The sequence below is a fragment of the Notolabrus celidotus genome, chromosome 7, assembly GCF_009762535.1.
Source record: "Notolabrus celidotus isolate fNotCel1 chromosome 7, fNotCel1.pri, whole genome shotgun sequence".
Lineage (NCBI taxonomy): Eukaryota > Metazoa > Chordata > Actinopteri > Labriformes > Labridae > Notolabrus > Notolabrus celidotus.
In genome coordinates this window covers 24,355,268-24,377,895 of record NC_048278.1, presented here as the reverse complement: position 1 = coordinate 24,377,895, position 22,628 = coordinate 24,355,268, and the positions used below count along the sequence as shown (strand labels likewise).

The following is a 22,628-nucleotide window of genomic DNA, read 5'->3' as shown; positions in this document are numbered from 1 at the left end:
TTGAAGTACCACTGAAGAAACCAACTAAATACAAAATAATGTCTTAGTATTACTCTGTTTGTCCACTGGTGACGAAGAAGAAAATCCTTTGTTGAAAAAGGAATTTTGGACAATGTACGCTACTAGTCAAAAGTTTGGAAACACCTTCTCATTCAAGGGTTTGTATTAATTTTTTAGATTTTAGATTCTGTAAAGTGACAGCTTTGTACACTCTTGGTATTCTCTGAATCTGCTTCATGAAGTGGTCTCATGGAATGGTTCCTATTTAACATGAGCCTTGTCAAGAGGTCACTTGAAGAATGACTTCCCTTCTTAAAGTGTTTGAGACCATCAGTTGTGTTGTTCAGAGGTAGGGTTAGTACACAATGGATAGCCCTATTTGACTACTGTTGTAATCCATGTTATGGCAAAACCATATTCAGGGTTTCCACTCTTTTCCAGAGATTATTTTCCAGGACATTTCAAGGACTTTTTAAGTGATGATCAAGCTGGTATGACAGTCTAAATGTAGTTCCTAATTTAGTTCCTAAGTATAATATGTTCCTCTCAGTGGAAGTCTACATTGAAAGACGTGCAGTATATGGCTATCTATGAAATCATCTCTTACATGCTTATGGCAAATTAATTATAGAACAATGCAACCACAGATGAAAAGCACTTTATTAGTGCAACCAAGTAACAATGATGGGCAACTCTCATCTCAGCCTTCTCTTTTCTCAAAAAATATAAAATTAGCTGAGAAAAAACAAAAGAGCCAGCAAAGGAATCTGGAAGCTGCCTTATTGAAATTAATAAATATTGATAATCAGAAGATCAGTGAATTGATTGACCTAAATAGATCTGAATGACAAAAATGGCCACAAATGTTGAATAAAGATGTGTTTTTTTTTAACCTCGTCAGGTCAGACAATCTGTGATTTTCCAGGACATTTTACTTTTTCTCCCATTTTCCAAGTGTTTTCCAGTACTGGAAAACTGGTCAACTGTTTTCCAGGTTTTCCAGGACTTGTGAGAACCCTGCATATTATTTCATAGTTTTGATGTCTTCAGTATTAATCTACAATTTCTAAAATAATTAAAATAAATAAAAACCATTGCATGAGAAGGTGTATCCAAACTTTTGACTGTTAGTATATGTAAGACATGCAGCTTTATCTTTGTTTTTATAATTTTCAGAAAGAAGCCATCCCAAAATTGAATGGGAGTGAATGGTGCGGACATGGGAAAGTGTTAACCTCTTTGCACTTTAAGACATAACAACCTGCCACATGTTCAGGCAGTTTGAACAAGTGCACGTTTATGTGAGAGACAATACTGCTGCCCAGAATAACATGTGAAACAAACCCTAAATATATCTGACTTGTTTTACAGACTCTGTGCTTGATTATTAACCAACTACACCACAACACCACACACTTTTCAAAACATCAAATTGTGTGTTTATTCACTTTTGAGTAGAATGTGTTAATTATTAAATACCTTCCTCAAAGGCAAATCACAGCATAAAACAACAGTATAAAGGTATTATTTAGACATTCACACTGCAGGAACATGGAGGCAAACATCACCTATATTCCACAATACAGATGACAGCAGAGGAGACTTTAAGACACACATGTACTGGTATTATCTTTAGCAGGACAACTGTAAGAACACACAAGTCTTGTTTACAGTACAAAAAAGACAGCTGCAGAAACAGAGGTAAATCAACAATTTAATAACTGTTTTTTACAACAACTATTTGGCTGCTTTCTCAGAGAAAGTGCACTAACCCTTACAAAAGAGAGACCTGTTATCACTACAGCTTCCTGCAGCAGCTCTTACTTCCCTTCAACAAAGGTTAATCAAACAAGGGATTGGTCATTTTTTTGAGGTATAAGCTTTTAGTTTTGTGCTGTGTTCTGAAAACCTTTGACTATCACTGTGACAAGAGGAAAAAGGCAGGACCAAAGGATCAAAAAAACCAAACACTGGAGGTCTTTATTTCCTCCAATTTTTGAGGGAAATCACTGGTTTCAGTCTGCTTTCATGCTTCTGACCTCCGTCTACCTGATCAAATAACGCCAGGATCCATAGAGGCCATACAACACTTTGGGTGAATGTTAGTTTTTAGAGCTGACAGTCAATGTGAGGGATACATTGGGGTCCTGCAGATTTGTCTTGACTATGTTATGGAATTTTTCTCTGTACTGGTTGAAATGCATGATGCTCTCTGGTTCTTCTGCCACCCAGAATTTATCGAATTCATATGCCAGATAACCTGTAAGAGAAGAAACACACAAACAGACATTTCTTTAGAAAAAGAACCTATCCTTTTCGTTAAATTCAAGATGATAAAAAATGATATGAAACAGGACTGGATTTTTTTGTATTTACTTACAGTATAACTGATGAAAGTCTTTGAGCTCAGGTGTGCCCTGTGCTGTGTTGTAGAAATGGGGTTTCAAAGCACCACTCTTCATGAGGCTGTAGGCCATTTCAGTCAAGTTGATCCCAACGATGGCATAAGAATACCTATAACACAAGGAATAAATATAAACATGATGAGAATGCTAAAAGTGACATCTTACACAGAGAGATAGCCCAATATGCTAATTCTACTTTAGCATGCCTTGTATGTGGTTTCAAATTTCAAGAAAACTGAACTTAAGAAACAAACTTAGAGATTATAAAGGCAGTTTTGCTTTGTTAGAGTGTACATCTCTTACCCCAGTTTAGGATGATTTGCATGAGACAACACCTGCCGAGCCTCCTCTGTGTAGTTTTCACTGAAAAAACTGCAACAGACCAAAAGCACATCGGTTTAATCTTTTTAAAAGCACAATACTTTCTGGTCTGATTGGAGAATGAGATCATGTTTACTGGCTGCAGTGTTGTTTGTTTGTTTGCTGCCAAAAACAAGTAAATTTACAAGTTTAGCTGACTGGGTGTATTTCCTTGTCAGTTTGGGATTGCATTTTCAGGCTCCTATTGACACTCATCTGGGAGATGTGTTCATCTTGCTTAGTCAGCTTTCAGTATCTGTGCTGTCTCACTCATTTTATGTGTTTTGTCTTTTTTTTTTTTAGCATTACTGATTTTCAAACCACTAAAATTACACAACAGACAGCTTTTAAAAACAATACATTAAAAAAATCAACAAAATGATGCAATTGATAAAACGGTGACAAAAAGGTATTTCCATCATAGATTCAATGTTTAAGACGGATCATGGTTTCTGTCTGAACGCAAAGTGCTTCAATTGCTGGTGCTTCTAAAAAAAACGAGTTAATGAATATTTGATTTTTTATCATTGGACACTCACACAAGGTTGATTAGGCCCAGCATGCCCATTCCTCTGAAGTCAGTTTTTGGGTCATCTCCTTGGAACCCGATGTCTCCCCATTGCTTGGTGATCCTGGACTCCAGTTTGACATTTGGCATCAACAGATCCCACAGCTGAGAGCATAAACTGATTATGGTTATACATTTCAATAACTTGGTCAAGGTCAAATGATTCAAACTGTGACTTTGTGTCATAATCTTGAAGTCATGCATTACTTTCTCTGTTATCTTGTGCCATCTACTTCGGTTTCATTTCTTTAATCCCACAAAACTTGGAACATTGGGTGCTCCTTGTAGTCCCAATGACTTTCAATGTCAATCAAGTGTTTTAGAAGCCCACAAACAATGATCGAGACTCACTTTTTTTTTTAGTCTCGCTTTTAACTGAGTTTCATTCTTATAACAGTTTTATCTATTCATTTATTTATTTATTTATTTATTTATTTATTATCTAGTTCAAATTTTAGTCACTTTTATTCTATTTTATTTATTTATGTACTTATTATTATATATATTATATATTATTATACTTATTTATTTATTTTAAGTATAGCATCTTATTTTCTTTTAATGGTTTAATATTTAAGTGTTTTATTATCTTAGAAAAGTATTTTATTTTGGTGATTTTAATTTCCTGTGTTGAGTTTTAACATCTTATTTTACCTCCAGTGTTTCCTCATTAAGATATCATGGGATCTTTTCCTCAGTTCGTTCAGCAACTTCTTTTTTATTTTATTTTTATTGTTTTTATTACTATTGTTGCATATATTGTGTTCTTAATCTTAGAGTGGGTTTGGGGTGGGGGCTTGGGGGATCTTTTTCTTAATTTATTCAATTTTAGGTTATTTTTATATACAGCACTTTGTGTTACAATGTCATGAAAAGCGCTTTATAAATAAAGTCTCATTGATTGATTGATTGATTGATTGATTGATTGATTGATTGATTGATTGATTGATTGATTGATTGATACTCATGCTTTGGAAATAAAAGTGTATGTTTTTAGAGCTATAACCATTCGACATAGAAAAAAAGCGGCAAGTGCATGGATTAAGCCAGAACACATACCTTCAACAGCATGGCCTCATGCTTTTGGTCCTCAGAGTCAAAAACCTCCTTTCTAACGTCTTCCACACAAACAAAAAGGCTGCTGTAGCCTGTAATCTGTAACAGACAGATGTGGAGGTTTTCCCTGAACCTGGAAAAGAAGTGGGAATAAACTAATAATTAATACATTTAAACATGATACACACTCATATATGACTGTAGGTCAGACAAGAAGTAATCTTACAGCGGGTCCTTCTGGGGTTTGACATTCTTCTCTTTCATTATTTGATCCACACTGTGTTCCAAGTCATTCTTGCCTGTTTCCAACGCTACTCTCAAAACCTGAGAAAGATTGAAAGAGACAGAAGAAACCACAGTAAGACATGATGCAGAAAGATACTATACAATCTAAACTGTATACGAGGGTGAAAAAACTTTCAATATCTGCCTCAGACATAATGAAATAAGATGACTGAGCACTTCTGTCTCTCAGCTGAATGAACAACAACTTATCAAGCTGTAATCTCAATTGACAAGTAAATTTGATTCATCTGAGCTTGGCAAGTGAACTGAAAGATAAGAGCTGATAAAGCAGAGCGGATTTGTCCTTAATGGAGTTCACACATCTGACAGTCAATGAGCTGGTCTGCAGTAAAGCAAGGGGCGTTTTCCTTACACTTCTCTGTGGACCTACAGTACATGGTTTCAGATTTAACTTCAGTTAATACTGTGACATTGTTGTCTTGATATAATAAGAGGAATATCAAAACCTCAATCCTGGCTTCAGATTTTTCTTTAACAAATTAGCCATATATCCTTTCCTTTAAACTCTTCTTAAAGACAAGGATACAACTATTTGTGGGTTTTAAAATATGCTTATATATGTGTGTGTGAGTGACTGCACTGTGTAGCATAAAAATGTGTTCTTGCATTTCATCTCTCTTTTTTAATGATGCAACTATAGTTCTGCACCTGTGGTACGTTTGTAGTGCATTCTCTTACCTTGTTCTTTGATGACCGCAGAGAATATTCTGTAACAGGACATGAGAGGAAGGTTAATATAATGGGATAAAATGTATTCCAAAAAGTGAAACAAGACCAGAACTGGGATGATTTAACACACCTGCTTTTGCAGTTCTTGCTGCCCCAGGTTTGTATCCAGAGCATATCCTCTGCAGCTCACAAGTGCCTGTTGCCTGTCTGATAAACCATTTCAGCCAGTACCTCAGGAAGGATGTGTAGACATACTGCCAGATACTCCCCAGCATGTTCTAAATCATGGGCAGAGGGAAGACACAGATACCTGAAGAACTCAACATAAGAATCGGATAAGCAGTCCATTACAGTTTGTTCTGCTTGTCTAATGTTAAGACTGATTCCTGAAACAGGTGTCTGACTAAGCTGGACATTGATGATGCGTGGTCCTGCAACAGGGATGGTTAACACCCTTCTGATAATAATCCGATGGAGTGAGACATGTTCTGGCAAGCATGATCATCACTGAAAGACATGATATGTATGAATGTCAGCATGTGATGAAAGCCAAAGAATAGCTGGATAGTGATGCAAGTTGTCTGTTATAAATATACTGACAAAGTATACCAACTTAATAAATACCACTTCCACATGTTAAACAATAAAATAAAAGTCCTGCTAATTTATTGTTTTATTTCTGGCATCAAAATCTAAAACTAAAACCCTAACCCCTAAAAAGGATAGTACACTTTCTTACTAAAACGTGAACATTTTCAATACAATATTCAGGGGCGTCATAGTGGGGGGAAAAGTGGGACTGACTACCTAGGGCCCAAGTGGGGAGCGGGCCCTTATTGGGCCTGAAATAAAATGTGTTTTCTACTATGCTTTTCTTTTCTTTTCTTTTGTTATAACTGCAATAAGATACCTAAACTTGTCTGAATAAATAAGCATACATACAGAATTCCTTTCTGTAATAAAGGGGAGCCTGGGCTCCGTGAGATGTGCATCTCATGGGGAATTGTCATATTTTCATAGCATCAAGTGTGGCTGATGTGATTGAAAGTAAACTGTAGGTTTTTAGAGTTTAATTTTACTTCACGAGGTTAGATTATACCAAATAATGACCCCTTGTTGTTATTCAACAAGTCACTTGGCTTCAAATAATCTTGTTTAAAGATGTGGACAGTCTGAAGGTCAATATTGTGCAGTTACATTTGGAGAAATTGTAAAATAAATAATACTGATATGTAGCTTAGATTTGAGTCAGTTCACCAGGATAGTTTTATGCATATATTTTTATTTAATGGAAATAAACCAGTACAGGGTTCCCACTCTTTTCCAGAGATCATTTTCCAGGACATTTCAAGGACATTTTCAGTGATGATCAAGCTGGTATGACAGTCTAAATTTAGTTCCTAATTTAGTTCCTAAATAATCTAATATGTTCCTCTCAGTGGAAGTCTTCATTGAAAGTCTATGGCTATCCATGAAATCATCTCTTACATGCTTAAAAATGATAGCAAATTGATTAAAGAATAATGCAACCACAGATGTACAGCAACAATGATGGCACACTCTCATCTCAGCTTTCTCTTTTCTCAAAAAATATAAAATAAGCTAAGTAAAAAACACAAGAGCCTGCAAAGGAATCTGGAAGCTGCCTTACTAAAATAAATAAATACATAATAATCAGAGGATCAGTGCATAAATTGACCTAAATAGAACTAAATGACAAAAATGGCCACAAATGTTGAATGGGGATGTGTTTTTTTTATCATTGTCAGGTCGCACGCAGTCATGTTGGAATAATTTTCCAGGACAATCTGTGATTTTCCAGGACATTTTACTTTATCTCCCATTTTCCAGGCGTTTTCCAGTACTGGAAAACTGGTCAACTATTTTCCAGGTTTTCCGGGACACGTGGGAACCCTGCAGTATTATAGCAGCAATGTTATATTTTGTAGGGTTGGCTGTGGTGATGGGGCACACTGAGAGATCTTTTCAGGGGGCCCTGAATTCCTGGCGACGCCCCTGACAATATTTATACCAGAGTATGTTACTGTGTGGTATTAGTACTTTTACTAAGTACAGATTTGTCTAAAATTCATATTGACTCTGTTGAGATGCCTCTGGTATCAGCTACTAGATTCCTTGGAGTTTTTGATGATGAGAATCTGAGTTGGAAAGAACAAATCGATTGGGTTAGCAGAAAAACGAACAAATTTCTAGGTATTATAAGAAGGATTAGTCATCTTGTTACCACAAACTGTCTCCTTACTCTTTATTACAGCCTATTTCTTATCCATATCTTTCATATTGTAATATAGTTTGGGGTGGTACTTTACCTACGACTCTCCATAAAATTTTGCTCCTTCAGAAACGTTTTTTTTAGAATGGCAACTCGATCGAAGCCATACGTCTCATCTGCTCCTTTGTTTCAGAAACTCCAGCTTCTTAATATTTATAACATCAATATCTCTCAGATATGTGTTTTTTTGTATAAAATACAACGTGAAGGGATATCCCTGACCACTTCAAGTCTTACTTCAAATTAAATTCACAGGTCCACTCTTATTCAACTCATCAAACTTTATTTCTTCATCCTCCTAAATGTTTTACTTGTAGAAGTCAATTCTCAATACGTTTCAGGGACAGCAAATTCTGGAATATTTATTCCCATGTAGCGAAAAACTTTATCTTTAAAATGTTATAAACGATGCTTGAAAAAACTTTTAACCACTGTAACTTTATTATAAGCATCATGCTCAACCACATATTCATAGAGTATGTGTCCATACACATCATATTCAGATTTTGTACTTTTGAATTCTGTTGATGTAATAACTGTAATTATATTAATTGTTAATTTTGTATATTATTATGTTATTTTATTCTTAGTATCAATTATTGTCTTTATATGTGTCAATTTAGTATTTTTTAATTCATTTTTGATATTAGAACACTATTTGGGTGGGGGCTTCAAATAAGCTCTCTGAGTTTTCTCCCTCATCCTGCACATTATATTATTTATCTTTGCTATTTTTTGTATGTATTTTCTTTTAATTATGCAAATAAATAAACATAAACATAAAGATACTTTATAAGCATTAAAGAATCGAAACACTTCCGGCTCGTCTGCCAAATGAAGCTTTCCACGTTGTCAGTAAAATGAGGATGACTGAGACACTGGAGTCAAGCCTCTCTGTGTAATAATAACAATGGCCACTATTTAGAGCAATTTCGGCAATATTCCGTGTTTTAAAAAAGATTATTTCCCAAATGTAAAGGGAAATCAGCAACATCCTGCAGGAATAACTGACCCGGGTTTAAAGGGAATCATGTTAGTGTACACGGACAGCAAACATGATCATGTGATTGATCCTTTATCAGATAAAACAAAAGCACTGTAGGAGCTAGCATAATGCTATCATCATACAATTGTGACCACTGAGTTCAACAAGGCAAATATTCACTGAGTTTGGAGGCGCTTTAACCCAAGATCTGACCTCTTCTTGTGAACGTTATGAAACCACTTGTTATAAAGGTTTGTTTTTAATAAACGCACTGGGCTAATTAGCTTTAAAACTCACACATAACATGTAACCGGTTAACAGGTTGTCAATGTATTTACCAAAGTGTTAGCTTACAAGCTATGTCACCCGAGTTTGGGTTGTGTCGACTGCTCATATGTGCCCATTATATATATAAGGATGAAGACAATAAAGTTAACCTTACCTTCTTGTAGCACGTAGGCCAATACTGTTGTTTGAAAAAGAAACACCTGAACTTCTCTTCAACATGCGAGCTAACCACCACCGTGTGTTAGTTAGCAACGCCTCTCTTGACAACAGTCTGGCTCCGAGGCGTTCAGGGTCCCACCAGACACACCGAAGTTTCAGTTCTTGTAACGAGAGGGATCCGGTATTGAGGATTATGGTGTCGTGCGAATTCACAGTATCATATAGCTCAAGTAAACATTTTTAACTAGTTAATTCCTATTTTTTTTCTTTCTGAAACGCCATAACTGTCGGAAGCTTGGGTTTATTTTTAGTGTTAAAGCTGATTCACAAGACGTTCTTGAACGTCACATAAGCAATCCCTTCCACGCTACTACAGCGCCGTCTACCGTCTAAATTGCGTGTGTATTGCAAAAACTGGGCCGCAAGGCTCTAGAGAAATGCAAAAATTGTGTATGTAAGGCATTGCCTAGATCAGGGGCGTCAAACTCATTTCAGTTCAGGGACCACATACAGCCCAAGTTGATCTGAAGTGGGCCGGACCAGTAAAATTAAACACAATAACCTATAAATAACGACAACTCTAAATTTTTTCCTTTGATTTAGTGCAAAAAAGTACAAGTACATTCTGAAAATGTTCACATTTAATGAACTATCTTTCTACAAAAACAACTGTTTTATTTTCGCCATAATGAGTCTCATAATGTGCCGAATATTTTACTCTTTAAGCTCTGAAACCTGCTGCGAACACACCAAACACACAGGTTACCCATTCACCTGACACAGAGGGTAATGTTTACATCAAAAGAAAAAGAGATCATAATAATGAACAAGGTAAAGTTGACTATTTTGGACCCCTCAACTCCAGCATGAACAGTTTTGCTTGCTGGATAGTGTTGTATGCAGGGGTGTAGTGCTAGTGTTAGTAGTTAGTGGATCACCTTATAGTGCTCTAAAAAGTCTTTACGAATCTCTACCGGATTATGCAAACAGCAAGTCATCTATTTTCTCACTTTGAGAAAAAAAGGTGCCGGAAAAAAGCGGCGTTCAGGTGCGCTCCGTCAGCACTATGATTTTATACAACCCCCCGAGGACAAATTTGAAATAGTCGTTACTTTTATTGAAAAGTTGCAGTTGATGTCTTCTCTGTAATTTTTTCACTTTGCAAAGTCGTTCCGTGGGCCAGATTGGGACCTCTGGCAGGCCGGTTTTGGCCAGTGGGCCGCATGTTTGACACCCCTGCCCTAGATGAAAGATTTAGTAAAGGAGATTATTTATTCAAGGATCCACCATCTTCAACAGACAGTAACCCAAGTTTGAAGATGGATATCACACTGAGTATTCAAATGACACTGATGTCAACCACAGCAAATGCCTTTGCCAATCTCACCACAAGATGATGCCAGATCCAAAACATGACTGTATGTGTTTCTTTGAATCTATATTCAAGCCTATCTTTTTTTTTTTTTTTTTTTTTTTTTTACATATTTTGAAATCTATTTATTTATTTTTCCTTAAGCCATCATTATTCTAAAAATGCAATTAATGCAGAGTTTAAACTTTCCTTACCCTCCAAGTTTCTACAATAGTGTCAAAGACCATGCATCTTTATCATTAAGTTGTTTCGTTACATTATTTTTTCTGAATTGGTCGTTTTTTCCCTGAAGTAAATGTCTGGCATATAAACGATGCGTACAGCCACCCCGAGTAACTCGCCAATTCTGCACTCAAGTGTAATTAAGTCTAGTCTGCTTCCTCACCTAATCAGTCCCTCTGGGCTTTTAGAGGCAGGAGGTCTATTCCTTACAATTACTGCATTCCAGGAGGAGCTCCTGCCTTAGACCTGGGCTATGTTTGATAACTGAATCCCCCAAGGAACCACACAGATCATAAAAACAGTTCATGAGATCAGCCTAGGCCAAGGTAAGAGAGTCTGTGATAATGAAGCTGACTCAGTTCTGATAGCACCGTGATCGCGTAGATAAATTGAGACTTTCGAATGTTGAACTGTTGTCTTATCCACCCAGAAGGTGCCCATGAGTGATGAGGGCTGACATTATAGACCAGATGACCAAACAAACACAATATTTAGAGAAATCCATGTGCATATTTCCAACCAAATAAATAAGATCTCAAAATGAATGTCAAAATTTCCATTTTTCTCTCTGTGCCAAAAACATCCCACATGAGATTAGTCTCATCCTCATCCTGAGTCCCAGAAAGCAGCTCCCACAATCTGTTTTCTGATCTGTGCCATTACTGTGTTTACAGGGAAACACTTGTATAAGTATCAAATGAAATACATTTAACACAACTGTTTAAGAGAAAACACTGATCTTCTGTGGCTCTGAGGTAAAGACAAGAAAATCCCCTTTGATAATACCTTTTTTTAGTATGTCAATTTTTCTGTTGTTTTATTGACTGTCCAACAAGGAATTTTCACAGTAAATTAAACAAGAATCCCTTTTTTGCTCTGCTCAGCCCTTGTGCTCATTCAGGCCTGTTCAGTGATTAATCCATGGTAGAGAGTACTGATCATGAGGTCATTGAGATGTCTTTCTAATTTTGTTTCGTGATCAAATGAAACAGTGTATTGAATCATGCTGGGATTTTGTGCTGCGTACTCTTACTCACACGATGACCCTCAGATTTATCACATGACCTCTTGGGGATCTGACATGTCAGGGCATGCCACTGTTCTGTGACCTATGACAAAAAGTAAACACAGTGAGAAAATATTCTGTTTAGCATAGGCATAATGCATATAGATCTACCTTTAACTGTATTCTAAAGAGGTCAATGATTTGTCTCTAAAATCGTTATTCTCACAGTAACTATTGACTCATAGTGTAAAGACAATGTAGCTGGTTGAAAAGTCAATATGAATAAATGCTGTGTTTGAGAGACAGAGACAACTGTACATTTTGAAAAAAATTAAATTAATGTGTAAGCAATTTTATACTGTTCCGTTGGTACAGTACAGTAGAAAATAAATTTAAGCTCCTCTTTGGTACAGTTGCTGTTGCTCCTTTGGTAACTCCTGTGGACAAAGCAGTGCCTCTTATCTCTTTGCTGATCTTGCCCTATACATATGTAAACAGCATTGTCTGCTAATAAATCTCATCCTGTTTTTTTAATTGTCCAAAGTATCACTTGCAGTCAATCTGTGCCGAGGGTAATATGAAAAACGGCTGTTTAGGCAGAGTACCTATCACAACATCTGACAACTACTCAGTTGCATTTTTACAGACAATGGATAGAACTGTATAGACTATCAATCTTGCTGCTGAAGGTCTTTTATGCTTTTATAGCTCATATCGAGAAATTAATTACCGGCTCAAAACACCTCACTGGAGCTTTAAGGTACATGTCACTAACTTAAGACTGATTTGTTTATAATCAATAAATGAAGATGTATATTTCATCATCTTGTCTGTACTAAAACACAGTTTTAGTACAAACACTAGTAGTTTACTTTATCAATGCAGCCTTTTTGTCCACATAAACCCAGGCTTTTGTCTAAAAGGTTGAACAATTGTTCAATGGGAGCAGCATCTTTGAGAGAGCAGAACTCTTCGAGTCGTACCCACTATTAAAGACCTGATTGTTAAGGTCATTTTCACATCACACCCCCCTTAGAGGGAAATTACTCTCTACTCATAAAGCAGTTTATAATGTGGAAGACCTGATACCACTCTGAAATACAGCCTTATTAATTTATATTCCAACAACCCAAGACTTTCCTCTTAAAAAAATATCACTGCAATGTAATCAGCTATCTTCTCAGATTATACATGCTTTCTTTCAGGAGACACATAGTAATACTAGGATCATAAAGTCATGAATTTAAAGAGCAGGTGTCGCTCCTGCGGCTGATGCTGCCTCCATCCTCCTCCTCTCCTCCATCCATCCATCCATCCATTCATCCATTCACCTGGTTTACTCTGCTGCTGCACCACGCTGCCTGAATGCTGGTCCCGCTTAGACTGGGATAACACACACGCGCGCACACACACTAACATGAGAGGTCCATTTTACAAAAGGTCCACTTTTTTCTCTTGGCATGAGTCAACGCTAGTAAAGACCTCAGGGGCTGCATCCTTCGGTCGGACAGCGGTGACTCATTGCGCACGATCACTCAGGCAGTCAGTCAGTTAGTCAGGTCGCTTTTCCGTGGAGGATCGATACCAATAAAAATACCCTGATTCTGGTGGAAGGCGTGGCTTTTGTGTCACCGACACACCGCTGATTTTCCATATCCAGTTCCAGGGTTTTGCCTCATCTCGCTGACACGGACGCGCAAACGGCACCCCAAGGTGCGGGACAAAAAGCGTCTCTGAAGGTAAGCCTTTCCCCATTTTTTCACCAGACTCTATTTCTCTTTGTTTCACATCATTAATTTTTCCGCAAGGTCAAATGGAACCAGCACATATCAGTGGCCTTTAAGGTGTTGGGGTGGGACGAGACTGCAAATCCAGAACATGCCATATAGATCTGATTGGCCCGGATAGGTCGTGTGCAGCACTTTAATGTATGCATTGTTTGCCGATGTGCATGAATCCACATCCTGCATACAATGTGAGTGTTGTTTCTAAACTGCTGTAGGCAAAAAGCCCAGACGCAAGGGTGTTTTAATCAGTGAATGTGTAATTAGAGTCAGGATATGTTTGCCATAAATATTTGCGCTTTGATAACAGATACGCAGATGCTCAGTGGGAGAATACACAAACAGGCTACACCTGTCTGTGACCCACAACAGAAGCCTACTGTTTTGTTTTATTCAAGTCACACCTCAAAATCATACTCTGATGATATTTTAAGTGCAATTAGAGAGAGGTTAGTCCTCATTCTTGAGCAAATTAAGCAAATATGAGCTGATCAGTAAATCTGGCATGTTCCTCCCTCCCAAAGAGGAGCACTGTGCAGACTTTGGATGATGCTTCTTGTTGTGACAAAAAGGTTACAACCCAAAGGATACCTCTAGTTTTAACCTCAGTTCAATTTAAATGAGCTTCACAATATGCAGAGTGGTTTGCCATCAGTAATAAATGTGAATAAAAAGGCTAATTCGCCTCCTGTGGATCACCCTCGTATCATTTTGTGGTTGTTCTTCCCCTTTATGATGTAGTCTTTAAGCTGTTTTCTTGTACCATTGAAGTTTTGATCACAGTGCAGTTAATTTGTCTGAAATATCTAAAGGATCTGATATTTCAGACGTCTGCTGAGTGTTGCACATTAGTTGCAGAATTGGCCCAGATGCTTGCACACTTTAGGAGACAGACAGATCTCATCAGGCTGAGGCTGAGACTGAGGATGAACAGATCTTGAAATTGTAGGTCAGTGGGTAGGCTCTAAACTGGATTAATAACAGGACAAGAGAGCATCTGTACACACATAGTAGCACACACACTGATGTGTTTTATTCACAGTGCTGAGAGAGAATATTAGAGAATATTATCTCTGGGTAATTCATCATTGTGTCAGGTAATGTCAGATGCATTGATCTAAACAGCACAATCAAGTAAGGATGCTTAATATGTATTTTTTTAACCTACTTTTGTAATACTTTGTCTCCTTAAGGCAGATACCAACACCATAACTAATTTAATCCCACAACGGGTGCCCTCTGAACCATAAAGGAACATGTATTGCAAATTCTAGTCATGTTGTCCTCCTCAGAAACTGGCAAAAAATGTTCACACACAAGATTGGATGTTGTTACAGTGCACCCTCTTTCAACCTGTATACTTTCTGTAAAGTAACAAATACAGTAAGTAATGATTCAATATCACTGATATTACAGCAACGTCACCAGGGTTAGCCCTCTCTGCAAGCAACAATGGAGACTAGTTATAAGATTCTCCCTTTGCTGAAAACACTGATCATTCTCGGTATTAATTAAAACTAATAAGATTTGAATGAGGACTAGGTTGCATGTTATCTCGAGAAACCAGACAGCACTATTTTTTTTCTGCTCAAAGCTGCTCAGAATGCGATACTTTAAATGTATCTGTAAGCACTTTCATCTTTCATACGTCTAAGTCTTATAGCGGTACTTTGCTCACTGTATTGTATTGTAAACTGCTTTGTTTTAGTGTGATGTAGCGTTTTTGCATTCCCTTTTCAGATGATCCTCTGTTATTCCTATTTAGTTTTCATTTTTTGTTCAGCTGGATCAAGGAGTCAGAATTTGATACTACTACACTTAACTCCTTTAAAGCTTCTGTGAAGAGTTCTTAGAAACAGAAACAGACAGGAATCAATAATGACTCTTTGATGACTCTTTATGACCTAAAAGACATGAAGAGTGATTACTTCTTTGTAGTTGTTGTAGGTTGTATCAAACCAAGTGAATAACTGCACACTTTTTACGATCCAAGGCAAAGATTCTCAATGAGAGAACATTTAACAGATAAAAGAGAGCAGGATGAGATTAAATTATGTCTCAAGAAAAGAAGCTTATTACACATGTAGGATAAAATCAGCAAAGACCACCTTTCCACAGGGGGCATCAAAATCAACAGAAACAGAGAGTTCCTCATGGAAGCTTTAATGGAGGTGTTAAAAAATTTCCAGTTAAGAAATAACCAGCTTCCAGAATTATCCAAATCCTTCAATGTGTGTACGTTTGTGTGTTTCTGTGGCCAAAAGAGCATCACTCACAGTCAGGTAAACATTTACAGTAACTGACTCATAATCATCATCACAGTACAAAGACCAGCTTTGCTGAAGAGGCATACTCTCACACACTGGGATTTGTACTCAGAGTATTGTTATCATGATTGTTGTTATAATTGACTGAGTCATGCAGTTTTGAATCACATTCATCCTGATTAAACGCAGGGCTAAATTAGACTAACTCAGGTCATTGATTGTCTAAGTGCTTTGCTTTTATTCAAAAATTGATTGTATTTAAATGAATGTTAATGGATGGTCAAAGACAAAGAAGAAGCAATTTACATAATGCTCATCCAGACGAGGACTATCATTCGACTCTGGTCAGGTTGGATTGAGCTTTGAAAAAGTAAAGTTAAAAAAAATCTTTAAACAAACTAAGTCTGTTTGTTTCCCTCTTTTAGGAAACTGCACAAAGGTGGGACTGATATTGTGCATCTTTTTCCATCTCTGGATTACAAGAATATTTACAGACTGAACCAGTGAATCCAGCATGGGAACTAACCCAAAAAGGACAGTGACAGTCCAGATGGTGCCTCAGCTGGCTGTGGTGGACACACTGGGCAATAAGGAGCCAAATGCCAACTGGACCAAAGAGCCCAACCTGAAACTGTCTCAGGTTTGTCCAAAATCCACCATCACATCTCCTGACCACACACAGGATAATTCCCCTCTCACTGCTTCTCCGACTAAATCCTTAAAACATCCTCTTCGGGGGTTGAACCAGTTTGCAGCACTGTGTCAGACAAAGCAGCAACAAATAATGGAAACCAGACAAAATCAGAGACAGTGAAAGGTGGAGGCAACCAAACACCTGACCTGTCTCTAGGTGTTGGCGATACAGGAGGCGACCAGAGGGATTCTAACGCCAATATGAAAATGTTAAGCCCAGCTGATGAGGAGGATATCTGTAAGGCTGCTGTGTCGTCTGCTCTTTCAGCGCCAAAGGTCGACATGCGGACCAATGACTGCAGAATTAAAGAGCCAAGTGCAGCAGAGGAGGGATGTGTACAAATGACATCCTTGGCTAAAGTTACAGCAAAAGAGGACAGTACAAAATGTGTTTCTCCAAGTAATAAAAACCTCAATAATGTCTGTGAGTTAAGGCATAATGCAGAAGCACCACAACTGGATCTAAATGGTAGTGTTCCTGCTCCCATAATCAAGGACTCTGCTGTTCCACAGAAACCTAAGGAGCCAGATCATATACATATCTGCTCAAAAAGCTCAGTCAGTCCTCAGCAGACATCTAAACCTGAGCAAAACTTGCAAACATCTGCGGGGCCACTTAGTTCCAATAAATCTGCAGCGAAGAACAACGATACAGAAGTGGGATTTACAAATAAGAATTCATCTTCAACACACCCAGAGAAGGATTTAACCCCAGTAAAGAAACCACAAGTCTCCTCAGATAAACATCAACCGGCTTCTCCACAAACAGCCTCCCCCGCCCAGCCCCAAGCTATCAAAAACATGGCGGCACAGGGGCAGGTGGCCAAGGATGCTAGCCAGACTGACACAGCTGTCTGTGAAGGGCAGCAGCAACAACCGTGCAAGAAGTACAGAGAGGTCTCCACCATGACCTCATCCCTGTCTTCCACCCCGGTTAAACTGCGTCAAGATATGGAGGTTCAAGCTGTGGCAAACACGTGCAGCAAGAGTGTGGCCACAAGTCCGAGCTTGCTGCCCTTCGCTGCGACTCACAGGCAGTGCAGTGGAGCAAGGGAAGAACCACAGAGCCTGACAGCAGTTTATAATGCAGACGGAAATGTGGGACTACATCAGATGAACATAAGTAGTCTACTAGCAACTGCTGATCCTAGGTCAGAGAGGCTGACTGTTGAAGCAGAGATGTGCCCCAACCAGAATGCAAGTGTGGTTTTTAACTCAGAAGCTTTGTCTGACAAGAGGCTGGGAGCAAAGCCTAAAGACCCAGGGTCGACTCTCTGCAACACCCAGCCCGTTTATCAAATCAACATCGAACACAAGGAGCAAGGACAGACAGGTAACTCCCAGAATAAAGGGTCTGCCGTGAAAACAGGCAGTGCTGAAGCTTCCTCTCTCAAAGCAGGGAGTCCCCCTGAGACAGCCAGCGCTATCAAGTCTGGATCTGCTGACAGCAACAATGCTGTGCTGTCTCAGGCTGCTGTTTCAACCAAGCCCAACCAGGCCCTGCCAACAACAACAGCAACAACAAACGCAACATCAAAGTCAGCACCGGCTAAAAATAAAGCTGGGAGCCCTGAAGAAAAGAATAAAGATGGTGGTAAAGCCCATAAGTCAAAAAAGAAGGTAGAACCAGAGAGAGAGGAAGACGAGGATGACCAGTCAGCGAAGGACAAAGCAAAGAGCGTCCATGATGTTGTCTGGGATGAACAAGGGATGACATGGGAGGTCTACGGGGCTTCCTGTGACCCGGAGTCCCTTGGTTTTGCCATTCAGAGCCACCTGCAGTGCAAAATCAAGGAACAAGAGAGGAAACTTGTAATCCGGACCTCCATCAGAAAATCGGTGTCTGGGGTCGACTCGCCGCAGAAAGGCCGTAAGAACAAAAGGAGGCAGCAGAACATTTTCAGGTCAATGCTGCGAAATGTCAGACGGCCCAACTGCTGCGTGCGTCCCCCTCCCTCCTCCGAGTAGCTGGGGTGCAGATAAACTATGTCAGAATTCTCCCCTTTTTTCCTTGAGGTCAAAATGTTTGTCTCCCCCCTCCCCCGTCATGGGTGCAATGCCAGGTTAACAGGGCGGCGTTCCCTGTAAGTGAGTATACTGGAGTGTTGTAGCATAAAGAGTTAAATTATGTGTGATGTTTGTGATCAAAGAAGGTAGAAAATAGACATATAAAATGAACAACTTATTTTCTAGAGATAGATATTATAAAAAGAAAGAGAAAAGAGTTTTTAAATATTAAAGGCAATAACAGTAAAACGCATGTATATTAGTACAAAGGCAGGCCTTTAAAACAAAGCCCAAACCTTTGCAGTTAAAGACACCAATTATGGGTCGACGTATTATTTACTTTCAGAATATTTGTGCAAATATATTAAGCCAACATCTCATTTGGTGCATTTGGTATATGTTTTTGAGGTGTTTTGGGGAATATATTTATAAGATTGCTGTTTTTTGGTTTTAATGCACCTTTAGTGAGTAATTCTGTTGTGCAAAAAAGGGACTGTATGCATACAAGCGCTGTTAAAATTCTGTTCTACTTTGGTTTCTATTAAAACAAAGAAAAATCTAAGTCAAGCTTTACAAATTCTTCATTTCTGATCCTTTGAAACGGCTGGGTGTAACATCTACATTCTGATTATTAATGCACTTGGTGAGATGGTGTATGTTTGTGTTTCGGTGCACATGTCAGGGAATGGGAGAACAGCAGGAGACATCAGCTCAGTTCACAGGATATGTCAGACAGAGACAGGCTGCAGCTTAGAGTAAAGGTGCAGTCGGTTGTGGTATGCAGTGGATACATTTGTGTAAAGCTTTATAGGATGGTTTCTGAGGTTTGTGAAGGTTGTTCTGGGTCAAAGGTGAGTCAGTTCTCAACTATTTCCATTTGAATGATATTGAGATAAAACCCTCAGGTCGACACGTGGGCAAAGGCAGAACATATTAATAAATAAGGCAATGCTTTTTAAAAAGTCTAGTTTGGATAGATTAGTTTTGTGTGTTGGGGAAATTTTGGATGACAGAATCGTCAGCCAGAGTTTTAAAAATATCAGCATATCTGTGAAATCTTTTGTTGTTCAGTGAAGTCCAGGGGAGAAATGATCCTTAAGATACTTCAAACTGCATGTGCACATTTGGTCAACTAAATGATTAAACCATGTCACCTTGGCTAGTTGAAACCAGAATAACCAGTTGGTTAAACAAGATAATATTATTATATCATATTAGGTAGAGATAGAGTGATTAATCGGTTTGCCAAATAATCAGGCCAATTAGTGGCATTATGAAATATTTGGCATTGGCCAATATCTGCACTCAGAAGGCAGATTAAAAATAAACATTAAAGTCTGCAGGCAGCCTCATCTGTGTGGCAAGCAATGTTAGCGCTCTACCTTATGTCCATTTTGTTATTCTGCATTCTACTATAAACTTCCTCAGTAACCATCATCTGTTCTAAATGGTAATGTTTTTCCCATAATGACAACATACCAAATCTAAAACAGTTACTGGCTAGTGTCTAATATAAATTATGTTGTGCTTTATTGAACAATGCAGTTTAATGTGCAGCATAGTACGGGCAGATTTAGTTCTGTCACAGTAATTGTATTTTTAACACTGAGACCTGAGTGCTAAAGGACTCTGGAGCAGAAAAAATCATTAGCAGGACTAATAGTAGGTCATTTAAAAAATGCCTCATCCACTTAATGTGGCTCTTTAATCCAATTTAAGAATACCATGGCGTCCTAAATTATTGAGAAGACATGGTTATTCTGGATCTTAAAAGTAGCATTTGAATGTAACTCAGTTACAGGGTCACAAACTTACAGTTGTTGGATCAGTAGGACTGCATGGAAGAATTACTGTATAAAGCTTTTTTCATGCTTTTAACAGGATTTAGGAGTATGACCTAGAATGAGAATAGTGGTATAGACAATGGATGGATAGATCCAACAACCAGAAGATTAAGATTTTTTTTTTTCATGCAATAATTTGGTCGCTCCAGAAATTCTTTAGATATAATTGATTGCTCATTAGAAAGAAAATAATGTTTGGTGTGGCGCATGTGGCTTTACACAATGTATCAACAAATGGAAAATGTTCAATCAGCAGGTCAATTAACAGTGAGCATGATTGCTGATCGTAACCCTAAATTCAATATGTAAATCAATGTACTGTCAGTGACAGAGCATTTGCCCATTAATGTAGGTACACTTTTATGCTAAATGTCAAGAGTTATTTGACCTCATACTGTTCCATCTCTAGCCCTTAAAGATCAGTGTGATTAGAAACATTGGAAAAGCTCCTCAATAATATAACATTGTTTTCCAAAAGACTTTCATTTACTTAAAATGCAGAAGAACATTTCTAGAGCACCATTCTTCCATGGTGAACACTTCCCTTCAGAGTAAATTTACCATCCTGACGGGTGTAACACTGATTTCAGGCGACTACTGTTATTGTCTTAACAAGCGTGTCACTTCCTGTAAGCGTCAGGAAGTGATAGCCTCTGTAGAAGTCCTCTATAAATTTAGTCACTGTGTTAGAAAATGTCACAACCTGTAGAGAGAAAGACAGACTGAGGGGCCTAATCCTAATGCCTTGTTTAGATCCTCTCGAATCAGACACAGTTCTCCTCCATCCTCACTCTGACGTGTGTAAAAGCTGTGAAAGTTTCTGCAAGAAGCAGGGACCTCCATGACCTCTTTACAAACATAATCTCTTCTTCAAGCCCTCTCTTACTCCACGGAGCTGATGGAAAGGTGTCAGCCTGACATTGCTAATCCGTCGAGACATATTAAATACCAAATTCAGCCCCAGGTAGATTCAAATCCCTCTCCAGCTGAGGTCATCATCTCCTTTACACATCAACTCTGTCCATTCCTGTCGGCCCGGTCACCAGCCTTGATTCTGATTCTTTCACCCTTGCTTTAATTAGCTGTGTTTCAATTTTTAATAACCCACCCTACCCACTGTCCCGCTATGCCTGGTTCATATTTGGAAGTGCAGATTGGATTCAGCCACAGGCGGTGGTTAGCACAGAGGGAGATTTATGCCAATGACAAGGAACATGGAGAGGGATTTCAAAGGCACACAGACAAATACCACCCACTGCTACACTTACCAGACATCAGCATTCAACTGGCTGTTAATATTCAGATCACTGGCTGTGTGCTCCATGCCCTATTACTACACTGCATACCCTTTCATGGGTAAAGATATCCTGCGATGAAGAGCACTACATGACTAAGGCACAAACTGTAAGTCAGACATGTACTGGGTTTGAGTCTTGGAAAGGAAATGTTTTTGGACGTCTTGCTCAAATTTCATCCCCCAAAATTTATTTTGTCTGTACCATTAATTTTTTACCACTCTGAATATAAAGATGGTGTAGTTAAACACCAGCTGAGTCCAGATTCAAGGGCAGTCTCCTTCAAGAACACCGCTTCGAAGGATTTCACAGCCTGTGTGGACCACTAACGCTGACCTACAATGAGAGGGTCTGGTTTACGGAGGATTACCTGTTTCCATCACCAGTTGTTCCCCTCGCATCACCACTCTTGTCAACCATTAGCAGGGACTGGCTAACAAGCTCACATAACCAATGTCTCGTAATGTAACCCATCACTTTAACCCATCAAGGATGAACATGATGAACCCTTGGTGTCCCTAAAAAAAGAAGGATGCATTTTCTGGTCACACTTGAATTGACACTGTGATACACTTTGTCGTAAAATGTATCCTTCAAAATACTTCCCTTGAGTTGGGTCATAGTGTCTGTTAATTTTACACTCAACAAAACATTGAAACAAACCATTTGTCAGCGCTTCTTTTGTAGTGTGTAGTCTTTTGCTATAAATGGAAATTGGAAACAGGAAAACTGCCCGCCTGGCCTTGTCCAAAACAAACACAATCCCTGTACGAAATCTCCGGAGCTTAATTATCCACACTTTGTATGATATATGGTTTGTTGAACAGTTTTTCCCCCCTGATTTGTTTCTAATAGCAACCAGCTAGCTGTTTCCTCTAATTGCTCATTTTTGAGCGAAGCTAAATTAAGCTAAGCTAGCCAGCTGCTTCACAATGCTAAGTGTTACACTTACTTCCCTCTCTTTCCAATCTTTGGCACTTAGTTCCCCTTCGAGACACAAATCTTCACAAATGGTTAATCATTTTTAGTTTATTATATATTTTTTAAAG

At 38.5% G+C, this 22,628-nt stretch overlaps 2 protein-coding genes across 2 annotated transcripts; one reads left to right on the top strand and one right to left on the bottom strand.

Annotated features, from left to right (window-relative positions):
• Window positions 1-1,416: 1,416 nt before the first annotated feature.
• elmod2 (ELMO/CED-12 domain containing 2) lies at window positions 1,417-9,228 on the bottom strand. Its single transcript, XM_034688535.1, has 9 exons — window positions 9,085-9,228; window positions 5,495-5,642; window positions 5,374-5,402; window positions 4,616-4,713; window positions 4,393-4,522; window positions 3,305-3,438; window positions 2,709-2,777; window positions 2,381-2,514; window positions 1,417-2,260 (listed from the first exon to the last, which is right to left on the bottom strand). Exons 2-9 carry the CDS (start codon window positions 5,637-5,639, stop codon window positions 2,103-2,105), a joined length of 897 nt encoding a protein of 298 aa, XP_034544426.1. The 5' UTR covers window positions 5,640-5,642; window positions 9,085-9,228; the 3' UTR covers window positions 1,417-2,102.
• Window positions 9,229-12,893: 3,665 nt separating this feature from the next.
• gprin3 (GPRIN family member 3) lies at window positions 12,894-19,007 on the top strand. The gene is given in 3 exon segments (XM_034688534.1): window positions 12,894-13,428; window positions 16,166-16,456; window positions 16,459-19,007. Coding segments are annotated over 2 exon segments (2,145 nt in total). The 5' UTR covers window positions 12,894-13,428; window positions 16,166-16,254; the 3' UTR covers window positions 18,402-19,007.
• The last annotated feature ends 3,621 nt before the right edge of the window (window positions 19,008-22,628 follow it).